Source organism: Centroberyx gerrardi, chromosome 1, assembly GCF_048128805.1.
Source record: "Centroberyx gerrardi isolate f3 chromosome 1, fCenGer3.hap1.cur.20231027, whole genome shotgun sequence".
NCBI classification, from domain to species: domain Eukaryota; kingdom Metazoa; phylum Chordata; class Actinopteri; order Beryciformes; family Berycidae; genus Centroberyx; species Centroberyx gerrardi.
Genome location: NC_135997.1, coordinates 16,563,796 through 16,584,883, shown reverse-complemented (window position 1 = coordinate 16,584,883; position 21,088 = coordinate 16,563,796). Strand labels below are relative to the sequence as shown.

At 41.6% G+C, this 21,088-nt stretch overlaps 1 protein-coding gene across 3 annotated transcripts; it reads right to left on the bottom strand.

Moving 5' to 3' along the window:
- Positions 1–305: 305 nt before the first annotated feature.
- znf821 (zinc finger protein 821) lies at positions 306–21,057 on the bottom strand. Of its 3 annotated transcripts, none has more exons than XM_071905335.2 (6): positions 20,979–21,057; positions 10,922–11,053; positions 10,666–10,784; positions 7,771–7,866; positions 6,436–6,602; positions 306–4,185 (listed from the first exon to the last, which is right to left on the bottom strand). In XM_071905335.2, exons 1-6 carry the CDS (start codon positions 20,980–20,982, stop codon positions 3,258–3,260), a joined length of 1,446 nt encoding a protein of 481 aa, XP_071761436.1. In that variant the 5' UTR covers positions 20,983–21,057; the 3' UTR covers positions 306–3,257. The 3 variants fall into 3 exon arrangements, with proteins under 3 accessions (XP_071761436.1, XP_071761434.1, XP_071761435.1); XM_071905333.2 differs by lacking the exon at positions 20,979–21,057 and adding an exon at positions 17,230–17,663; XM_071905334.2 differs by lacking the exon at positions 20,979–21,057 and adding an exon at positions 17,230–17,663 and having other exon boundaries at positions 10,666–10,781.
- Positions 21,058–21,088: the final 31 nt, after the last annotated feature.

Below are 21,088 nucleotides of genomic sequence, written 5' to 3'. Positions count from 1 at the left end.
TGAGGTGCTTCACATTCAGCCTCTGACAAATTAATCGTCTCTGGCACATGCGAGTCTTCTGTGCTTTACTTCTACCACTTCATGTGATGTGTCTGCCTAGTCTCCTGTTATTATCATGTTAGTTTTGGATAGGACCAGACACTGTTTGGGTATTACAGATGTGTGTGACACTGTCTGCTAAGGATAGAGATCCCTTTGCAGCTTACAGTGTCCATTAAAAAAAAGACAGAGTAGTCTATTTGTTGACTGATGCTTGAGGGAGAAGGGGAAGAGAAAATGGATACTCGCACTATAGTAAAGTCAATGTTTATTTCCACATTCTATTCCAGGTTTCATCATGATCTGTACATCTGTTAATCCAGTAACAGAGGATGGCCGCCCCCAAAGTGCCATCCAGTCAGAATGCATCGATAACAGAGCTAGCATAAATGTTCTCATTATCAGTTTACCTCATTCATTTTGGCCTTTTTTCAGAAAGATTTCTTTTGTAAACATGGACATTGAGAGAAAATCCTGATAGGCGTAATAGAAGGCCAAAGTTTAAACAACGTATGAAAAGATTATTTTCTTTTGATTAAACTGAGTAAAAACAGGCAGGCATAAACTAACAGTAGAACACAAGCTCATATTGAACCATTCTAGGACAAATGCAGTTTCACGACATGCAGTGCTTATCTAATTCATACTGAAAGTACTGCTCATAAAGACTAACAGAACTTCAGAGTTAATAGTACTTCCTTTGCAATAGTTTGTCAGAACATAGACCTTTCTGTAGCATTATTCCACTGTAGGACAAGGGTGATCACAGCAATTTCAGCACCGAATCAAAAAGCAACATCTGAGAATACCCAGTATTCATAGTCTGAGAGAAGTAGTTGATGAACCCAAGATAGAAATAAATAATACCTGACGCCTTTGTCTTGACCACTGATCTGCCCTTGGCGTGTCATGAGTAGGATAGCAGTGAGACCCTGTTGCTTTCATGTGCTGAACTAGGTAGAGATCCACGAAACATAGCATCTTTGAAGACAAAAGTGTCTCTAGAACACCCACATAACTCCCTAAAACCTTGTTACTTACTACAATATCATATGATAAGAGATCTATAAATGATTTTTATGGACCAGGGTGCTGTATCTAGGGTCTGAGCCCTCTCACTGAGTTAAATTGCCTGAGAAGCTAAACTCTATACATTGAAGTCCATTTAAATTAAAATCGCATTCTGCATAGTTTCAGTGAAAAGTGTCTTAATTTCCCTTGGAATAAATCTACCCCTGTTGCATAGAGGTTTGAAGCACTCCTAGACAAGCCTTTGAGGACAAAAAAAAGATCCTACATAGTGTCTTTTGTTAAATTTGCTATAGCAAATAGCCAGGTAAATTGGCTTCTGTCTAGGAGTGACTCAAACAGAACCAGTCTTAGTTCCTGTCTACAATATTCGTGGAGGAATATTTCAGAAACTGGTCATTTGACACTGTAAATATTTGCATCTGGAGAAGTGAAGTTATGAAATATTGGAGGTAACCTTACAGGCAGGAAATTACACAAGGAAAAAAACAAAGCCAATTCTGAACATGGCCTCTAATTTAAACAATGTTATACCATTTAACCAAATAATCAAAACATTTTCACAAGAAAAATATATTCACATCATATTGCATAAATATGTGTTGGAATGAGGTCAATGAATATAGATTAAGAAAATGTCTCTCCCAGCAGGGGCTGATGGTGTCATGATCGTGCTCAGCAGCACCAGGGATCAGGGGAAAAAAAAAAAGATTGTAAAGCAGGGACGTGCATCTAAAACTAGTTTTCCCTGTCATAAATCATTTAACATATTTCCCCAATTCTGCTGAGTGAGATAATACACCACTGAATCCTAAAGACTATGCATAATTTAAGTGGTACAGTTTAAATTTTGGAGGTACTGCAGTCTCAGTGGAACTGATTAAAAAGCATTTGAATGCTACACAGATTGCATGAACAAGGGGATGCATTACCTGTGTACGATCCTCTGCGTTATAATAATACAGTTTTAAGATCTTCCAATTTATTTAAAAAGAGGAACACATATGCTTCTTTGTGGGCAGAATTCAAGTAATATGACAAATTCTGGCGTCTAGATCAAATAACAGTCGGAACTGTTTGATTGCGACCACTTAATGGAACATTTTCTAATACAATATTCCTCAATGTGATGAGCCCAAAAAATATAAGAGGTAACTAATGTATTGTACAGTACAGTAACAGCAGCACAGACTGGGTTTTCATGAGCCAAAGAAATGCTCTGCAACAGAAAACACGTACAACAAAATGACATTGGCAAAGCTTATGGAGTGTAACAATGAGAGAAAAGGAAATCAGAGGTTCAAATATTGGCAAAAAGAATGTAAGAGGCAATATGCATGAAGTTGTACAAATAACGAGATGAGGGGGAATGTCGCTCAACACAGGGCTTGTTCAATAGGACAAAAAATTCAGAATGTAACTGATAAGGAAAATGTTTGAATCAAACCTGGCAGATACCTGTGATATCGGTGTTTGTACATCAGATGCTCCTGTGAATGTTTTTGTCGTATTGAAGTGCCTGAGTGATCAATGCAAACACAAATCATGGAAAACAACCCGCATCTTCTGTAGTGGTGTACAGTACATACAGAGCTTTGGAAGCTTGCAGTTGGAACGCAGTAAGCCACAGGACAGAGGGCGCGACCACGGCCCCAAGTGAGGTAGTTGTTGGAGTGACTATGAACTTCCCAGGGACCCATGTTGGCAGCTTGAAGAGAGGTGTAGCTACCGGTAAACCCGAATCACTGGGCTGGCGGAGTGGGCCAGAGAGGAGGGGGCTGTGGCTACAAAGTCCCCGCTCCCATCACTGAAGGCCCATGTGCAAAAGATATCCTCCTCGAAGGAAGTGTGTAACTGCTCCTACCGTAATGAGCTGTGTTAAATCTGCTAGCCCACTGACGAACAGATAAATCTCTTTACAACATGCTTTTATATCATCATCCATACAATATGAAACATTCTGAACCCTGTTCTGAAGGTCTTCTAGACTGTAATAAATTAAAGTAGTTTTTTTTGTTGTTGTTGTACTTAACAAAGCAGTTTGTGTGTGGAGTTGTTAGACACAGAAAAAGCTGGGAGTTAAACCAGCTGGGAATGGTTCACTGTGACCATGGCAACCTGATGGCGGAGTGCAGAGGTTATTGACGCTGCCAGAAGTCAGGTAGGTTGCCCCTAATGGTCTGCTCCTATTACGGCAGCTTCATGAATAGACCGTTATCAATGGAAGGGACAGGCATGGGGCAGGGGAACTGAAAGAGACTCATGTCTGCGGTGAGGGCGGCCATAGCGGCCGGGTCGTGCTCTATCTGTGTCCTCAGAGAAGGGTCAATCTTCTCCAGCCGCCGCTTGATCCTCTTGGCCTCCCTCTCGCGGATCAGCCTGGCCTGCCTCTTCTCGGGCGTCTCGTTGGCCCTCTTCAGACGCATGGCCTCCCTGTCTCTCTGCAGCCTGCGCGCCCGCTGCTCCTCCGTCTCTTGCATCCTTTGCATGCGCTTGGCCTCGCGGTCCCGCAGCCTCCTCATTCCCCGCTCCTCTTCCGTCTCGCACGCCCGCTTGGTCTTCTTTGCCGTGCGCTCGCGCTCCAGACGCTGCATGCGAGCCTCCAGGGGCTCGTTCTTCCTACGCAGAGCCCATTTTCGCATGGGCGACTGGGCGTCCACTAGTTGCTGGTAGGCCACACAGCTGTTACATACCAGCAGCACCCCAGCAGGATACACCGGCATGGGGCTGAGGATGTCTGGGATAGGAGGCAGGCCTGCGGAGGAGGAATTGAGAGCATCAGGGATAGACGCGAGTGACGGGCCGCCAGAGAGGAGACTGTCTGGCAGCGAGGGGAACGAGGGTCCTTGGTCAGAGCCTGAACACGGTCCTGGGCCTGAGCACGGTCCGGATCCCGGGCCTTGGCCGTGACACGGTCTGGGACCGTGACACTGGCTAGAGATGGGGCCTGGTCCTTGGCACGGGCGAGGGCCTTGACACGGGCTGGGGCCTGGTCCTTGGCAGGAGCGAGGGCCAGGGCCAGGATTGGACATGGGGCTGCTGGAAAGGGACATGGAACACGAGTCCCTTCCATCCTCAACCTCCATACTTGTGTCGAGAGCCTCTTTAAGCTTCTCCCTGTGTAAAGCGACAGAGAGATATGATAGATAAGATACAGGATTAACTGGCTTGTTAAAAGTATCAGATCCCCTCATTTAGGTCTTGGGGGTTTCTTAGAAGCAGACGTGGCCCGCCTGAGGTTAGTGTCGCAGCTAAGACCCCTGATACAACCTTTGCTCCTTTGTAAACCTGACTGTGTGCTTATCGTGTGGACTGCTCATTCTCCTTCACTGATAGAACTCTGGTTGAGCAAATTCAAAAATGTAACATGTAAGGCGCAATTTGAAATTTAATGCAGTGGTTTGAAATTCAACGTCATTATTGAATTTAATTTTTAGCTATAATTTCGGGTTTTCCCAATTCAAAAATCAGTTTTCAGTTGTCTGATTCAGCTTTCTGAGACACATCTGGACACAAAAGACTTTTATTCCCTGAGTGTTGACTGACAGGCTGTCACCTCCTGCAGTGGGATAACACTCTTCACTTAGCCAACCACAAGCCATATGGCACTGTGCCTTGCTCATCTCCTCAGCCAATGATCAAGTCTTATTCTCCCTACTCGGTGAGAGTTACAATTCATGTCAGCTACCAGTACTGGGCTGCATAGCAGGCTACAATACATCAGTTTGCTATCTGGAAGACAGCTAGTATTGTTTAAAAGCAGTGTATTGCAGCCTGGCAGGCCTATAGTTGTTTGCAGCATCATCATATTTGGATAATTAGCATGGTAGTGTAGAATGTTGCTGAAATATGTTGCATTCATAATCACTTCTGTAAGGGATACAACACATTTCTATACAAAAGTCAATTTTGCTTAATTTATAAAGTTGACATGATGTTCACTAACCTAAAGCAAATGACAAGTTTTGCAACTCTTTCACCAAGTGGGGAGAATAAGATTGATAATACACCTTGCTATGCCAGGGTGCGTTCATAATCCAGCAGTGAAAGTATATGGAATGGTGGATCTCCTCTCCACCTTATAATATCTCTGGAAGACAAAAAGTCCCTTGCCTTAGTAAACTGAATCTGAATTAAGAAAACTGAATTTGAATTGGGAAAACCAAATTTGAAAATATTATTTAAAAGTTACATTCAATAATAATGACATTCAATTTCAATGTCTTTGGCTGTTTTGCTGAACTTACACTAGCACCTGATTCTGAAACTATATTAGCACCTGGCTCTGCTTTTCTTTTCTTTCAAAAACATATCCATCTGGCTTCTTGCTTTATCTTGCCTTTCACCATCTGTTCCAACCTTGCTAGCCATCTTTAAATTTGAAACATAATGGTAGTATGTTTAAAGCACCATGTTTGTTTTCATTAAATCTGTCATTCTGGTGTTCTTTCTTTCCATCCTTCCATCCTATCTTATTGTACTATTTTAAGTATATTTATGGAATGCATGTCATTGTATATCAATTTTTATTCACTGGGAGTCATATAACCTCAATGGTTTTTAAAGGATAAGGTGGCATATCTATTTTTAACTCCTGGCTGCTTAGAGATTTGTCTATTTATGAAGTATTGTCTAAACCAGAAGGATGGTGACCTGCTGTTTATGCTTTTATTGAAGTTTTATTAACAAATCAGGAATGTGATGAGGAACACAAAACGCAGGAAGACAGGGAAACTGTGATCTTGCATTGGAAATTAAAGGGAATTACATGTCAGAAATAATGAAATCCTGGAAAACATCCTGAATAATCACACCTATGTATATGTTCTGAAATTTCTGGGTTTTTTTTGCGTTGATATAGGCCATTATAGCCAGTATATGTTGGTGTCATGACAACAGTTCTCCAAGTCTACCCAGATTTTCCTTTTGTCCTGTTAGTTTGCAAGACATATTTGACAGCATAGGAAACCTTGGAATCTCTAACTTAATTTGGGAAACCGTAGATGCAAGCAAAAGCTGGCTATCTTAGTGCCATTATACCGCCTATATCTGCACCAGTGCAGATAGAGCTCAAGAGATACCTCAGCATTTTACATTTTAGTCTGTAGTTTTTCTTCCCATCACAGTTGTCACATTATGGGGAAAATGTTTTGTATTTGTCTTTCATCTACCCAAAAACTGGATGCAAGTAGTTGACTTAAGTTTTTAACTTGAAGTGCAGTGAAGTGAAGTGCAGAAATTTAAGAGCCACAATGTGACATGTGTCTGGTGAGGAAACAGCGATACATCCCTTTTATGTATTAAAAAAAGGAAGCAGCATGCATTAATGACCTTAGACTAAAGCGGCAGTGGAAATGAGGCGCGAACCTGTTAAAGTTGTTGGTGTCTGTGAAGTGTGCGCCACAGACAGCGCAGTTGGAGAGGCGGTCCTCAGAGTGGATGAGAAGATGCCGTCCAAGGGAGCCAGGCGAACTCAGGGCTCGCCCACACACTGGGCACACATAGCTCTTGGTGTTGCTCATCATAGACGTGTGCTGTTCAAGGCAGCAACACAGGGTGAGAGGAAGAAACAGGGAAAAAAAATGTTCAGAGTACACCACCAACGTTACAAGATCATCGCCATCTTCTATTTTGTGATAGATGGTTCTTAAAGCCTGAGAGTAATCACAGAGCTGGGAGAAATTGGGATCCACAATAAAATGCAACCATTCTGGTGCCACCAGTAGCAGAGATTTAGGGAGAGAGTGGATTGCTTTTCTTACCAATTTTTCTCCACTGGTGTACCTTACTAATCTTACAATGGGTCACCGAAGTGAAAATGAAAAGGAGAACAGAATGACAGTGGAAATATAGCTGTGTACTATTAATGCACTAATACAATGTATTTTAAATTGTGACTATAGTATTGTCAATAATAAATTATAACTTCAGACTGATTTGGAATACACTGAAATATTGAAAAATTTGTTTTTTATTATTAGTAAAATTGCTGATTCAATATAACATTTAATTATTCAAAAATTTAAATCACATCCTGTGTGACATCCTGTATCATGTTGCAAACTTTTATGCCTCAAGCATGCAATGTTTGTTAGCATTTTATGAGAAATTGAGAAAAATATGGAGGAATAAAAGACTAATTGAAATGAAAATGGAGTCACTAAAAGACAATTGCTTCATTATTTACTGCTGTGCTTGAAATAATAAGGCCACAATAAAATAGCAAAAAGCAAAATTGGGGAGCATTAGTTTAGCATTAGCAATTTAGCATTAGCAAGCATTTAGCATTAGCAATTCCATTTTATTAAGAATCTTGGTCCTCCATAAAAAACATCAAGGTTGAAAATATTTTGTGCAGAACCCTAAAAATGGCATACAAGTAAAAAAAAAAAAGTAGATATTTTAAAAAAACATATCTTAGATAGGTTTATAGTGACCATTTTAATTAGTTACAAAACACTGCCAAACATTTAACCCCATTTTCAAGATGCTGTTATATGACAAAGTAAGTACTTGGTTGGATCATCTTCTCTCTCCCATCTGCAATTCATTTGTGTACCAACTCTGACAGCTACTTAGGGGCTTTAAAGGTGATGACCCACCACAAGCTTATCAGACACTTACTGACTGACCGGAGGTAAAGAGGCTTTGTTTTCATGGTTCTGTGCTTGATAAGTACAGGCTAGGCAATGCTGTTCTCACCTGGTAGACATGAGAGATGAGCTTCTCCGGGCTGCTGAAATCCAGTGTGCAGAGAGGACAAACAAAGTTGCCTTGGTCTCCCCCCTCCTCGCTCTCCTGAGGAACACCAAGCATCATCAAAATGGATTTCAGGGGCAACACAACATCCCACAGAAGAAGCTACCGTATATGTGGACGGCAAAACTCAAAGAGGTGCTCAAAAAGTTCTCGACCCCTTCACACGTTCTAGTCTTGCAAAATGGTTTCATTTATTTATTTACCTCTACACTAGAAATACATGCAAAGTACTCAATTCAATCACGAAATAAGAAATCTGAGGAATGGTAAAGGTTTTTGCAGGTTGTTTCGGGATTTCGGGAACTCCCTTTCTCCCAAATCCCAAATTAGATACTGTGGGAAAAATACTGCATTTCATTATGATTGTAACATTTTGAAGTAAACGTGCCTTATGACCTATTGTCATGATGAAGGACGAATAGTTTAGAGACGTGTGATTGCTAAACTTGTTATATGCTGTGAAATGTATCTGTGTGTTAGAGCCATGGGAAATTAATGAGAGAAGACGTCTGGATGGACAGTGTGTCTGTCCATCTGGGATGCAAATCAACAATCTATCTCAGATTTACATAGTGTGCTAACTCCCAAATGGAAAGAGGAAGCTCTAATGTCAGAAGAAGAGACATTATTATAAAGATCCTATGCTGATGAGAAAGGTTATCTTGCAACACCTACGCATGCCCTTAGACTTGTTTCACTGTATAAAAACTGCAACTCTGATAATCCCTTTCAGAGAACTACCAACCTTGTTGTTATGTACTTCTCCCATGCTGCATGAATAAAGAATCGATTCATCACATCTACATTGAAATATTCTTCTGAGACTTAGCAACTCTCTTACAAGTAGAAGAATTTCCCTCACAATACATTTAATTTTTAATTTTAAACCTTCACATGCATTTCTGGAATTTCCTTTTCACTTTGACAGAACAGAGCACAAATTCATTTTGAAGTTATTTTTTTGCACAACAAAATGTGCCACAAGTCAAAGTGGATGAAAACTTTTTGAGTGACTGCATTTATTTATAGAAGATGCTTATTCATTATTCTGATCCCAACAACTTTTATTTATGAACCTAATTGGAGCAAAACAGGAGAATGTATTATAAAGTCAAATGGTACATGGATAAAGAGTTGTGTTCGATAACCAATTCTTTGTTTCTTGTCTAATTGTTGGGGCTTGGGGGAGTCCCTACTCTCTTCTCATGCTTCCCGTTGAGGCGTTTCTGAGTGCTGTATGGTGATGGGCTGAGTGCGTGAAGTAGCAAGATCCCCACAGGCCCTGGTGACTCATTAACAGTGACATAATGTCACAGATGTGATTCACACACAAGCTGAAAAACATAACATTTTCAAACAGAAGGTCTGAGCACAAAACATATTGGCTGGTATCTGACTGAGGTGTTCCACTGAAGCCCATTAAAATTGAACTGCTTGTGTTTTTCCCTTCCTACTTTTGTTTACCGAGTGCGGGTGGATTGGTTTACAGAAGTCTCGGTTTGTTACACCCTACAGTACTGCTGAGAGGTTCTACACAATTCTGCAAGATGTTTTTTGCTGGTAAACGAAAACCAAAATTTTAGGATTTCCACTATGAAACTAGATTGATGTGTTATAACATCTCAAAGCGGGAAAACAATCATGGGTTTAACAAGTTAGAAATTTTATTAAGCTCATGTTTAAAATTCCACTATCTGGAAAAAAAAAAGTGATTGTATAAATGTTAGATGCATGCCTCCGTGAAAAAATGAGTTGAAATCCAGTTTGTGTGTATTGTGGGTATTTTGATGAGAAGGAAAGTCTCTGCCAAGATTTCAAGCTGACATTGAGTGTGTCCTGTTCCTGTTCCCATCCAGAGTAGTCCGCTTTACTCAGTGTGCACTGGAATTAACGTTTTCCAATCTTTTGATGCAACTGTCTGAACTGCTTCAGACTGGCTACCACATGCTAGAGAACTACACACAAGACAATGTCCAGTAAAACACTTAATTTCAACTCTGCCTTATACTGTATTGGTTGAAGGAATACTTCTGCCCACTTTGGCTTCAGTGAGACCCCTAAGACAAAGTGAAGAAACAGATCTGCCGCGACTTTAAGTGATTTTTTCGAAGTTTGCGAATATTTTACTGGCTGCCCAATCTCAGGACTATCACCTTACAAATATGCCCAGGACCTTTGATATGTACAGTATAGCTAAGGGCTGCTATTTGGTTAAGTGTTGTCCTGGATAACAAAGACGCCTCTAATAGAAAAACACGGATGTGACAATAAAGTTTGTACAGGAGCATGTTTTTTGGGATTATTCCCAATTAATTCCATTTCTTTCTGTGGGTGTCAGGTGATTGACAGTAAGCAGAGTGCAGCGTAATGTGCACACTCAACTCAGGCACAATGAAATAACAATAAAACAAACTCTGACAAAACCAAATTAAGGCTTCATGTTTACTGTGATGGATTATCTAACTTGGGCAATTTTCAAGTCTGTGGGAGTTGATTTTCATACTGTACAAAAGTGAATTGCAGAAAATGGCTTGTTCTGAAGGTAGGAAAACAAGATCTAATAACTCCAATTATGCTGACTCACCAGGAATAAAGTAAAGGAGAGGGCACAGAGCCTTGGAATATGGATACAGCCTTTAGGGGTATGCAAGCTAATGGAGAAGTCTACTGCTAATTAGCTTAACCTACTAGGCACCAGAGCTAACAAGCAGCCCATTGCTTGTGGACTTATTTTCAGTGAAACGTGTCAGTAAGTTGAAACAGCCAATATCCATTTAATTTCACCAGTTATACTGCTCCACCCCACTTTACTGTGTGATGTGGGACCATCCCTCTCACCTCCTTGACTCCCGCTCCTTGTAGGCGGCACTGCGTTCTCTTGGTGGTCATGTGGTCGTCAGCGGAGGTGTTGGAGGAGGAGTCTTCACCGTGGTTGTCGAGGTCACTATCGCTGTCTTCTATGGAGGCAAACACAGCCCTATCAATACAGACAGACAACAGAACACAGAGCAGGGCTTACTCTCACCAACACCCCTCAGTCCAAGGATGTCCTGTGGAATCCAGTCCTTCCCTGCCCCATCCCTCCTTCCTGTACCTGAGATGCTATCCTGCCCGTGGAATTCCTGGGAGTTGTTGCTGTGGCATTCGCTGTCCTCGGTGAATTCGTCCCTGCCATCCATGTTAATAGTGTGCTGAAGGCCTGCGATGCCTGAAGTGTGGAATGGCCCTGGAGGCAGAAAGACAGCAACAGTCAGTGAGATTCTCAGGTATTCCCAGAGAGCGCTGTGGGCTGTTAAGATTGGAGGGAAAAAAGTGAACAGTGGTTGTAGATGTAACACGAAAAATGACAATAACCGCAAGTCAGGTCTACCGATGAAACATAATGGTAATATATGAGTTTAGGGTACTGAACTGGAAATGGTACACAGAACGTGATCATGAAATAAAAACAAAGATTATTAGACATTAAGCCATAAACCTGGAGAGGCCATGGTTAAAATACCCCACAAATGTTTGAAGAGGATACTGTCATGCAGTAAAGACACGAATAGAGTCAAGTACTTGAGCGCCTCTGAAAATGAGTCATCATGGTAACTGATTCTGAGTCTTTCATAATTTCAGGGTTGTGAAGAGAATTCCATTTCATAATTGATTTATTACAAGATTCAATTAATCTAATCCAGTGGGACAAATAATGTTAAAAAACATCCATTTCATATACCACAGGCAGGAAAAGAGGTGGAGGACAGAGAGAACAGAGAATGCACACTATTTGGAGCAACATGAAAGCGAACGAAATAATGAGCCAAATTGTGGGACGTAGCGATCACTTCCATAACTCCAAAATGATCATGCAGCAGCAACAGGTAAACAAATCACTCGATCCAGAAAGTTTTGAAATTTGGAGAAATGAATTGTCTTTGTACCAAATCAGAAGGAGGGGTTAGAATTGGGGACACATGACGCACAAAAGGCATTGCCAGATGTTATCTAAACAAGAGGCACTTGACCATAATCACCATGATATAACATAACCTAATCAGTTATGCTACAGAGGTCATTAATTAAGCTAATTAATGCATTAATAGCAAATATTTCTATGTCAACATACTTGTCTTCAAATAACACATGAGCAGTATTAATATGAACTCATTAAGGAGTTACAGTAGTTTCAAGAAAATCTGTTTTTCCTTATTAATATGCAAACAGCAAGGTGCTCTAAAATCTAATCAGATCATCTGCTCTGTAGTGGGAACCTGTGGTGAAGGTATGAAGTTTCTATCATGTATTGTTCTTGAGTTGTTGTGTTTACAAGAATGTGTCGACAGAAAGACAGAAAGACAGACAGACAGACAGACAGACAGACGCCACCATGACAACATAATGTCCTGCATACCATGTACCATGGTGGCGGGACACAACAAGAATGCGTCTACACACCGACAGACAGACAGACACACAGACGCCACCATGATGACATAATGCCCCGCACACCATGTAGGCGGGACATAAAGAAGCCTATCCAGGAATTCATTGCACAATAAGATGCGCCGGAAAAAAGTTAAACAATGAGATTTAAGCTGGAGCTCAATGTCTGTATCGTTTGACAGATCAATTAAGTATTAAGCCTGTCCAGTTTTAAAACTTATGTAGATAGAAGCCACCACCTTTTCACTCATACATTGCATACAGCATATGAGTGCTTTATCTCCATAGCAACATAGAAACGGCATCGACTGTCATAGCATACCACAAGAAGGTATGAATTTTTCAACACTGGTGCATCCACCTATATCCGGGGGTTCTCATTTTATTCCATGGCAAAGAACCCTTAAAAATTTATTGAGAAAATGCACATTTGTCCAGAGTTCGCATCTCAGAAAATGTTGCCACATGCCAATTCGGGCACAGAATGGTATCGGTGATGAACGTATAATGGTGATGAGAGGGAAACCTATTATCAGAACACCCATTTCCCCCACAAAAAAAATTAGTGCCAACTAGTAAATTATTGAGAAAATAAACAATTTAAATTTTTTCTGAGGAGCTTTGGGATTCCCTCGAGGCCCGGACCTCGAGATCCACGGACCTTCTTCACAGACAAGGTTTCTTTCATGTGAGCCATCCAACACGGTGATATAATGCCACATGAGCAAACGGCGAGGGAAGCCTACTGACATATGTGCACACACATTATCTTCATTTGCATCCCAACCCCCACTTTTTCATACACGTATACTCTCACACGTACATGCTAGCACTGTTCGACAGCCATGCTGCAGTCCCAGGGGGAAGCAGCCTGCACTCTTTTCCACTAGCTAGCTTCCTTGCTAGTCAGTGTGTTTCTCTCTCTCTCTCAGTACCACCCACACACTGAACAGCCTGGCTCGCCCTCTGTCCTCCCTGCTTGTATGTAGCTCTGACGGCTTCTATATCTATACCATCAGCTCTGAGGGGGAGGATAAAGCCTCATACCATGGCAGCCCATATGTGGCTCATTTAACCCCTTGTGTTGCGTCCCTCTCCGCTTCACAGTCGCCCTGTTGGTTGCAAGACCAGATAAAACCCATTCATTCTTATTCCTAGCATTGGTCCCGCAAAATTGAATATAATTAATAACACCGCTTCAGCAGAGGCAATAGTTTAACGCTCCTTAGGCATCCTCCACACAGAGCATCCCTCCTCTGATAGCTAAAATTAATGATAGCTTAAAATCCAATTTTCTTCTCTCCTGTGCTCTCTCTCCATTAACACAGATCAGAGATGGGAGAGAGATCCTGACTTCAGTTACCTGAGACTGACAGAAGTAATTACAGCCCCCCTTACAATCCTGAGGTAATATACACACTCTCTCTCCCTCTCCCTCTGTGTCAGACGGAAAGAGAGCTATAATCTTGAGCAGCTCTTTTCCCCCAGTCAAACACACACCAAGTGTGGCCGTCATTCTTCTATTTACTGCTTTGCGAGAAGTTGGTATGTGAACTCAGTTTGGGCACTTTTCCCATAGAAATCTAGGCATTCATTAGCATTGGTAGAGTGGGTCGGAGTGTTGAACTATGAACTACTACAAAAAGCTGGCTTCACGGCACATAGCCAATGATTGATGTGTGAGAGATACCCATCCCCCACCGCTAGGCTCTGTCTGTACATCTGTCTCTCCTCGCTCCCTCCCTCCCCCCCCCCCTCCCCAGTCTCTGCCACTGTGATGTTATCTCTGAGTCTGTGTGTCTGTAGGCAGGAGGTGACGCAGTGTCTGACTGAATCCAGACAAAGAGACAAACTCATCAGCCAACAGACACAGAAGAGGGAGAGGGAGAGAGGAGAAGGGGGAGGAGATGGAGGGGAGGGGGGGTGCGCAAAACAAAACAGACAAAAGAGAGAATGCCAAAACTCTACTCAAACACCAAGCAATGGGGGTCCTGTTGAATTCAAATCCCACCCCCCCCCCTCCTCCTTTTCACCCGCCATCCCCTCCAAAATACACACACAGACCGACAGACACACACACACACACAACACTGTCTGAATCTCCAGGAAGTGCTGGGGCCCCTGTCTTCCATCCATATGCAGGCACTATGGTGTTCGGGAGGATGGGGATGGTGGACCAGACATCAGATCATTTCTCACTTTGCCTAATTGATGGCCTCATATTCCAGGGAAGAAGCTGAAGTGATCAACCCTTTTTTTTTGTTTTTAAAATTCAGAATGACTTTCTCTGGTTAGTAAAGCATCTGAAATCAACCCAACTCCCATTATTGACGAATCCACAGAAAATAAGATATTACATTTACCTACTTCTACTGTGTTTTTCATTCTGACCAAGAGCACACTATCACCCTGAAAGCACGTGGCAATTGTGTCATCAGGAAGTCTTTGAGCTGAAATTTGACTGAGCTGCTGCAGCAACACTTTGGGCAAATAGTGTGAATCTTATTTCGAGCGCTCTGAAAAATGAGTTCCGATGCTCGACAGAAAAAAAAAAAGATGTGTGATTAAATCTGTAAAATTATGTGCACTGTACTTTTCACATTAGATGAAATGCAAGTCACATTAAGAAAACGTGTAGTTTCTGTGTGCCTTTATATAACGCTGATCCCAAAACTTGAAATGTCCTGCATGCTACCGTTGTATGATAAACCATTTTATCTCCAAAGTCTTTCTTTTTCAGGATTAAAACTTTAAAGTCAAAAAGTGTACAAGTAAAAAAAAGGAAAACATCGCAAGATTAGGTAGAATGTTTTCACTCAACAACAGCAATACATACAGTATGCTTACACTGTCAAACAAACATGTCATGTCTATTTACTGTCATCCCCAGGGATGCATCCACTTTTCTCTAGAAACCACCCTCCACCTCCAATTCTAATGAACTCAGACTGTGTAATTCTGTTTTTCTTGGAGGGTTGTTGTACAGCAAACTCAAGGAGGAATGCAAACACAAGTAGCTAGTCAGTTAGAAACAGACAGCAAAGAAAGCCTCAGACATGAACAGAAAGAACCAGCACTGTTGTATTATTGTCTGGAACTCTGCGTGTGTGTGTGTGTGTGTGTGTGTGTGTGAGTGTCAGCCCGCCTGCCTGTCAGACTGTCTCCCTGCCTGTCTGGTCTGTCAGTCTGTCTGTCTGGCCTGTCTGTCTCTTGGGGCCGGCTCTGTGCATGCATTTCATACCTCATAAGAAAAGACAGACAGGTAAAACAATCAAGACGAAGCGGAGGAAAGCCAATGTACAAAACACAATGGCTGAACTCACACTGCAGTGAGTTTGTCAATCTAGCCAAGAATGAAATGTGTGGTGTTTGTCACTGCCTGAAGCACAATAATGTATGCCAACATTACAGTGTAGGCCTCCTGAGGGTCTTCTACTCCGTGTACACTGATACTGCTACAGAGCAGCAAAATGATCTTGTTAGTTCATAGGGATTACTGCGACCGCAGGTGCTACATGTATTTCAACGCAAGTTTAAACAAACTATGTTTAGAACGGAGGGCTGCAGCATACATAACTTCAGTAGATTAAACTGTGAAATCCCCTTTTGTGGACTGAAGCTCCTAAGAAGTCGGCATGCTGTCCACCATGAGGTGATTAAAGGGCAGAAGGTCAATAGCCAATGCATGGGAATACCAACTACATATCCATCCATACCAACAAGGATGCTGGAGGTAAATGTGCCGCTCAACTACAACAAAACACTAATTTTGTCAGAAGTTAATCAACATGAGAATAGCTGTATGCCTAGGCCTAATGCAGCAAGAAATAGATGGCTCATTCTAAAATAGGGGAGAAAGGCATCAATATCAACTTCAAACATGAAGGCCATTTTCAATTACAGGAAAATAGTGCATATTTTGAAAGGCCAGGGCTTTACCTAGTTGTTACGAAGCCCTTTTTGATAGCGCCGTTAGAGCTTCTGTTATTTGTAATATATTTTTTTTATTCATTGCTCAGCTAAGATTTGATCAGGTACATTATCAGACTGGAGTGTATTTGCTTGGGACACCACATGACTATTGCAATAAAATACTATGATTTGTAATACCTAGCTGTTGCTGACATGTGTCCTATATTGCTTTCCAATCATGCTGCTGTACATGTGCAGTCTGAATCTGAGATGCCTGGACAAATCAAACGGATGCCCCCCACATCCACAAAGTGCAAAAGTTGAAACACCTAGTCTCTTTTGATCACGGTCGTACAATGTATGGTTTATCACAAAGAGACCCATTTCTTCACAACGCCAGGAAGAGGTTCTGTTAAACTAATGTACATGCATGAGATTCTAATAAAAAAAATCCCCCAGAAACCAGAAGCATCGTTAACCACTGGCTGCTGTCTTTATCTGGCACGTATTGGCTTACTGGAGGAAATAAATGTCACACGGCTTCTTGTAAATCGACATGGGAGACCGAAATAATGACATAAATCACAATTCGTATCAGAATGTGAAATTATTAGGACTCAGCGTGCCACTGCAAGTTTGCACACAAAGCTTCAGCCACTAACATCTTGAATCCTCACACAAACCAGAAAGCAGAATGAAAGTCACATCCATCAGCAGCCAAGAAGAAAGAAAACGTTTTACAATGCACTTATGTTTCATTTTCCTACAAAATATTAACACAAGGCAAAAAAAACAAAAACATCTATGACTGTTAAATGGCATCTGCTGATATAAAATAATTTGACAAGTGAGTGTGTGATGTCATTAGGCACCCTATTGGCTGGTTTGATACAGTCTATTAAAAGCTACCGCGGGTATCAACGACGGCAACTGAAATTCTCTTTCTGCAGGCCAATACAGGAACAATAATCACACCGAACTACTTCACCGATAACGGGCATGACATGAATCAATCAGACAGGAACTCGTGAAATAGCATTAGACAATACCTGAGATACCTACAATTAACTTTGAAGGGGTTGGTCTGTTTTCGCCTGGACATATTATTGCCCACTCCCGGTTAAAAAACTCGAATCTCCTCCTATCCCCGGACGATTACCCCGTGGCCGGTCCAGGTGTATTCCGCAGAGAGACTCCACTCTTACCGCGAGTGAAGCAACGATAAGAATAGATGATGAACAAAATAAAAAAAAAAAAATAAAAAAAGATGAACAAATCGTCTACTCAAGCAGCAATAAATAAACACTGGTGCCAGTCGGGACCATTCACTGAGGTAAAAAAAAAGATATATGTACACATATATGAAAGAGTCACATTCTTGCACCCGTAAAAAATAAATAAAATCAGTCCTTCCAGTCGGTCGGCGGGTTTAAAATGATACGGATAATAATGATAGGCTGCTGTCCAAGCCCGAGCAGACGCACCGAGCAGCCCCGAGCCGCTCCGATCCCGTGTCGCTGTCGCCAGAGCACTGCAGCGCTGCACGAGCTCAGCTGATCTCTCACGTAAAAGCACGCCGCAACGGATTGTGGGATATGCAGAAACGCTGGGAGTTTATGCTGCGTTCACGTCGCGTGGGAAAGATTTGACGGTGCAAAGGAACCCCGTACTACAAAACAATACATTTCACCCTGTGCTTCAGAATATCTTTAGAGATGTTTGAAAACATACAAAATTGACCAAGATAGAAATTCAAAATATATTTTGAGTGGGCGGAATATATTTTTTGCAGATATGCCGTCAACCATGCATGGGAAGAAAATATATTTCCAGTGTACAAAATATATTTTGTATGATTATAATGTAGGTGTGAAAATACATTGCTTGGCCGATCGGTGTATATTGTCAAACATATCTCTAAATGTATCCCGAAGTGAAACACATATTTTGCAGTATGAAGTGTTCGTGCATTCAAAGCCAAATGCCTTGACTGAAGTTTTCTAGAGACGCCGGCTCGTGATAAATCATTCAGCAGTTAGCAGTGTCAGCTCACAACAAGAAGGACCTCAGTTCAGTTCCCAGTCCCAGCCCTCTCTGTGTGGATGCATGCTCTCCCTGTGTTTGCATGGGTTTCCTCCCACATACCAAAGTCATGCAAGTCAGGCGGATTGGACACTAAATCTGTTAGGCCTGTGATGCACAAGGTGTTTCCCTGCTTTCTGCACTATTCCTATTCTGGATATAGGAATGAAGTGGGTAAACACAATGAATGCTAATAATTCTAATCATTTTCCACACTTATTTAACACAGATGTACTACATTTGAGTGTGTTTTGCTGCAAACCAAACACCGCAATGTCACCCGCACACAAAAAATACAGCAAGTAGTTGTGTCCTCCCCATAGCCTCAATACACACAGTTCTTTCTTGTATGGAGAGAAGGCCACACAAAACTCCATGCAAGATGTTGGTCATGTAATATGCTCTTATTTATTAGCAACATGCAAACCTTATAGAACATCACGCAAAACCGTCTCTGAATCCAGAATCATCTGAATGGGGCTAGCTGAAATTTCATTAAATACAAGCTGCTTAGTGGATCATTTGTATTCTAAATTTACCACAGCAAATTTTCCAGTGTTAGTAAGTGTTGATTTTTCAGTGGAAATTATGTGGAGCTGATGAGTGTTGATGGGAGTGTTGTTTGTTCACTCACAGAGCGGATATGGCTCTGGGCGGCTGCTCAAGACGATCTAAAAGCGTTATATTAACTTTGATGGGTGTGGACTTATATAAACACTGGCATTTTTACATTCTCAGATTTAAATGAATACTGATGATTTTGCGATGTACAATTCAGGAAAGGTCTTGAGCGAGGCTGTGCAAGATATGTAAGATTTGCCGATAAGAAATGCCACATGTATATTAACAGATGGAGTTTGGCGTGACGTTCTCTCCATACATCAGAGAACAACACATAACGTGGCTAGTCCTGCCACTGTATTTTTAAGTTATGCTCGCTTTCCTCCTACAGTCCAAAGACATGCAAGTCAGGTGGATTGGAGACTCTTTTGCCCATGGGTAGGAATGTGAGTGTCTGTCTATCTGAATTAGTCCTGTGATGGACTGGCGACCAGCCCAGGGTGTCTCTTTGCCCAATGCATGCTGGGAAACGCTCCAGCCCCCCCCATGACCCTGAATAGGAGTAAGCGGGTAAAGAAAATGAATTAATATCATTCCTTACACTTGACTGCAGATATTTCCTTGCAGGTGAGCTTCAGAATTCAGTAAATCACAGAAATCGGGGTGCCCAGCCAAACCCAGAGTTTTCAAGTAGCACTCACCACCTGAAAGCTGAGGCGAATGATATTCTCAAGTTGGAAGCTCCTATCTACCATCTTTTCCATACAACCTGAATGCACCACTGTATTAGCCATGTAGGCTCTCCAATTATGTCAACTTGACTTGTCTTGTGGTCAAGCAGTTAAAAGATGCAAATAATCATATATAATATAATAATATAATATACTAATCAATAATAAACCTGACTAATATTAGGGATGCACTTTTTTGTGTCAAATGGGGACGGCTAGTCAACCTATTTTGAAGAATCAGAAATCAAAAAAATACTGTATGGCACCCGGGTAAAAGGAATTTACTTTTACCACAGCCCTGTTATAGAAGTGGAAACGTTGATTCATAGGTTATGGGACTCGACTGAGTCTCACATTGACCAAAAATCGAAATCATTTCGCCGTTGGCGCTGACTGCCACCTAAAGTGCACCATTTCTGTAAACTGATAGTTTTTTTTTTCTGACTCGTTTTGCTTAAAAATGTTTTCTTTCCTCAAAGTAACTAGCAATTGCATGTGTTAGGAAATGCATTGCATCAGAAAGTAAGATATTTGCCTCGGCTTTGCTTTAGGTAACACCAATAAGTTACTTTGAATAATATTAAGTAAACTAATTATCTATTATTCAAAGTAAGAAGTAATTACAGGTGTTAGATAAATGCATTGCATTCAATCTGGGATACTTTCTTTGACATCAAGTAGAACGAATTAAGTTCAGTGTTCACTTAAAACTGAAATTCTCAGATAAAGAATGCTACATTTTGATTGAGCTCTTGAAATTGTACTTTTAAGTACAGAGCATGACTGAAGGTGTGCACGTTACTTACCGCCTGTGACCGCCCCCTACCCCCGTGTCATATTCCACATTACTGAGTCAGTGTAGTGAGCTTGCACAGCAAGGCTTTAACACACTGAGGCTGTGCGCACACTTTGGCAGCGGGCTCGAACAAAGTCTTCACATCACACCATCACCACGCTCGGAGAGCAAGGTAGCTCCACTAGGTGGCGCCCCAAACCACTGAACTAATGTCATAACATTACGTGTAGTCGTCATCACTGACTGCCACGAGTGAGGTGTACGGACCGCAGCACGACGTTAACAGGAAAATTTGTATTCATCCGCAGCGTTAAGGGAAAATATGCCATCTCAACACAATTATCTCGTCGTGTCGATGAAATCGACGGCGCTTGTATAGGAAGTGACAGATGACATGCACTATTAACGATCAAACTGAAAGTCACGTTGCGAGCTATAATTCAGTGTCAATCAACTGATCAGATGACGTTAGCTAGCTAATGTTAACTAGCATAGCCCTTTATAGTCGGTGCAATGCCATTGAACAACGATGGAAAAGAACTAGCTGGTTAGCTAGCTGGCAGTGAAGTAAATCATAACCGGGATTAACAATACAGTCGACTAGACCTCTATTCATCAATAAAACATAATTCCACTATTACCCATGTTGTCCAATGAAATATAGCATATCAAGTGGAGGTCTCAGGCAGAGATAGCGAAGAAGTCCTCTGAGTACAAGCTACTGTAACGGTATAGTGAAGTTCCGGCGACA

Bases quoted from the DNA above. Each gene is read 5' to 3' on its own strand.
- znf821 (XM_071905333.2), bottom strand. From the start codon at position 17,269: ATGTCCAGGCGAAAACAGACCAACCCCTTCAAAGTTAATT. The intron at 10,785-10,921 runs GTACAGGAAGGA...TTGCCTCCATAG, and splicing joins CGGGCAGGATAGCATCTCAG to AAGACAGCGATAGTGACCTC. The intron at 7,867-10,665 runs GTGAGAGGGATG...GGTGTTCCTCAG, and splicing joins AAGGAGCGGGAGTCAAGGAG to GAGAGCGAGGAGGGGGGAGA.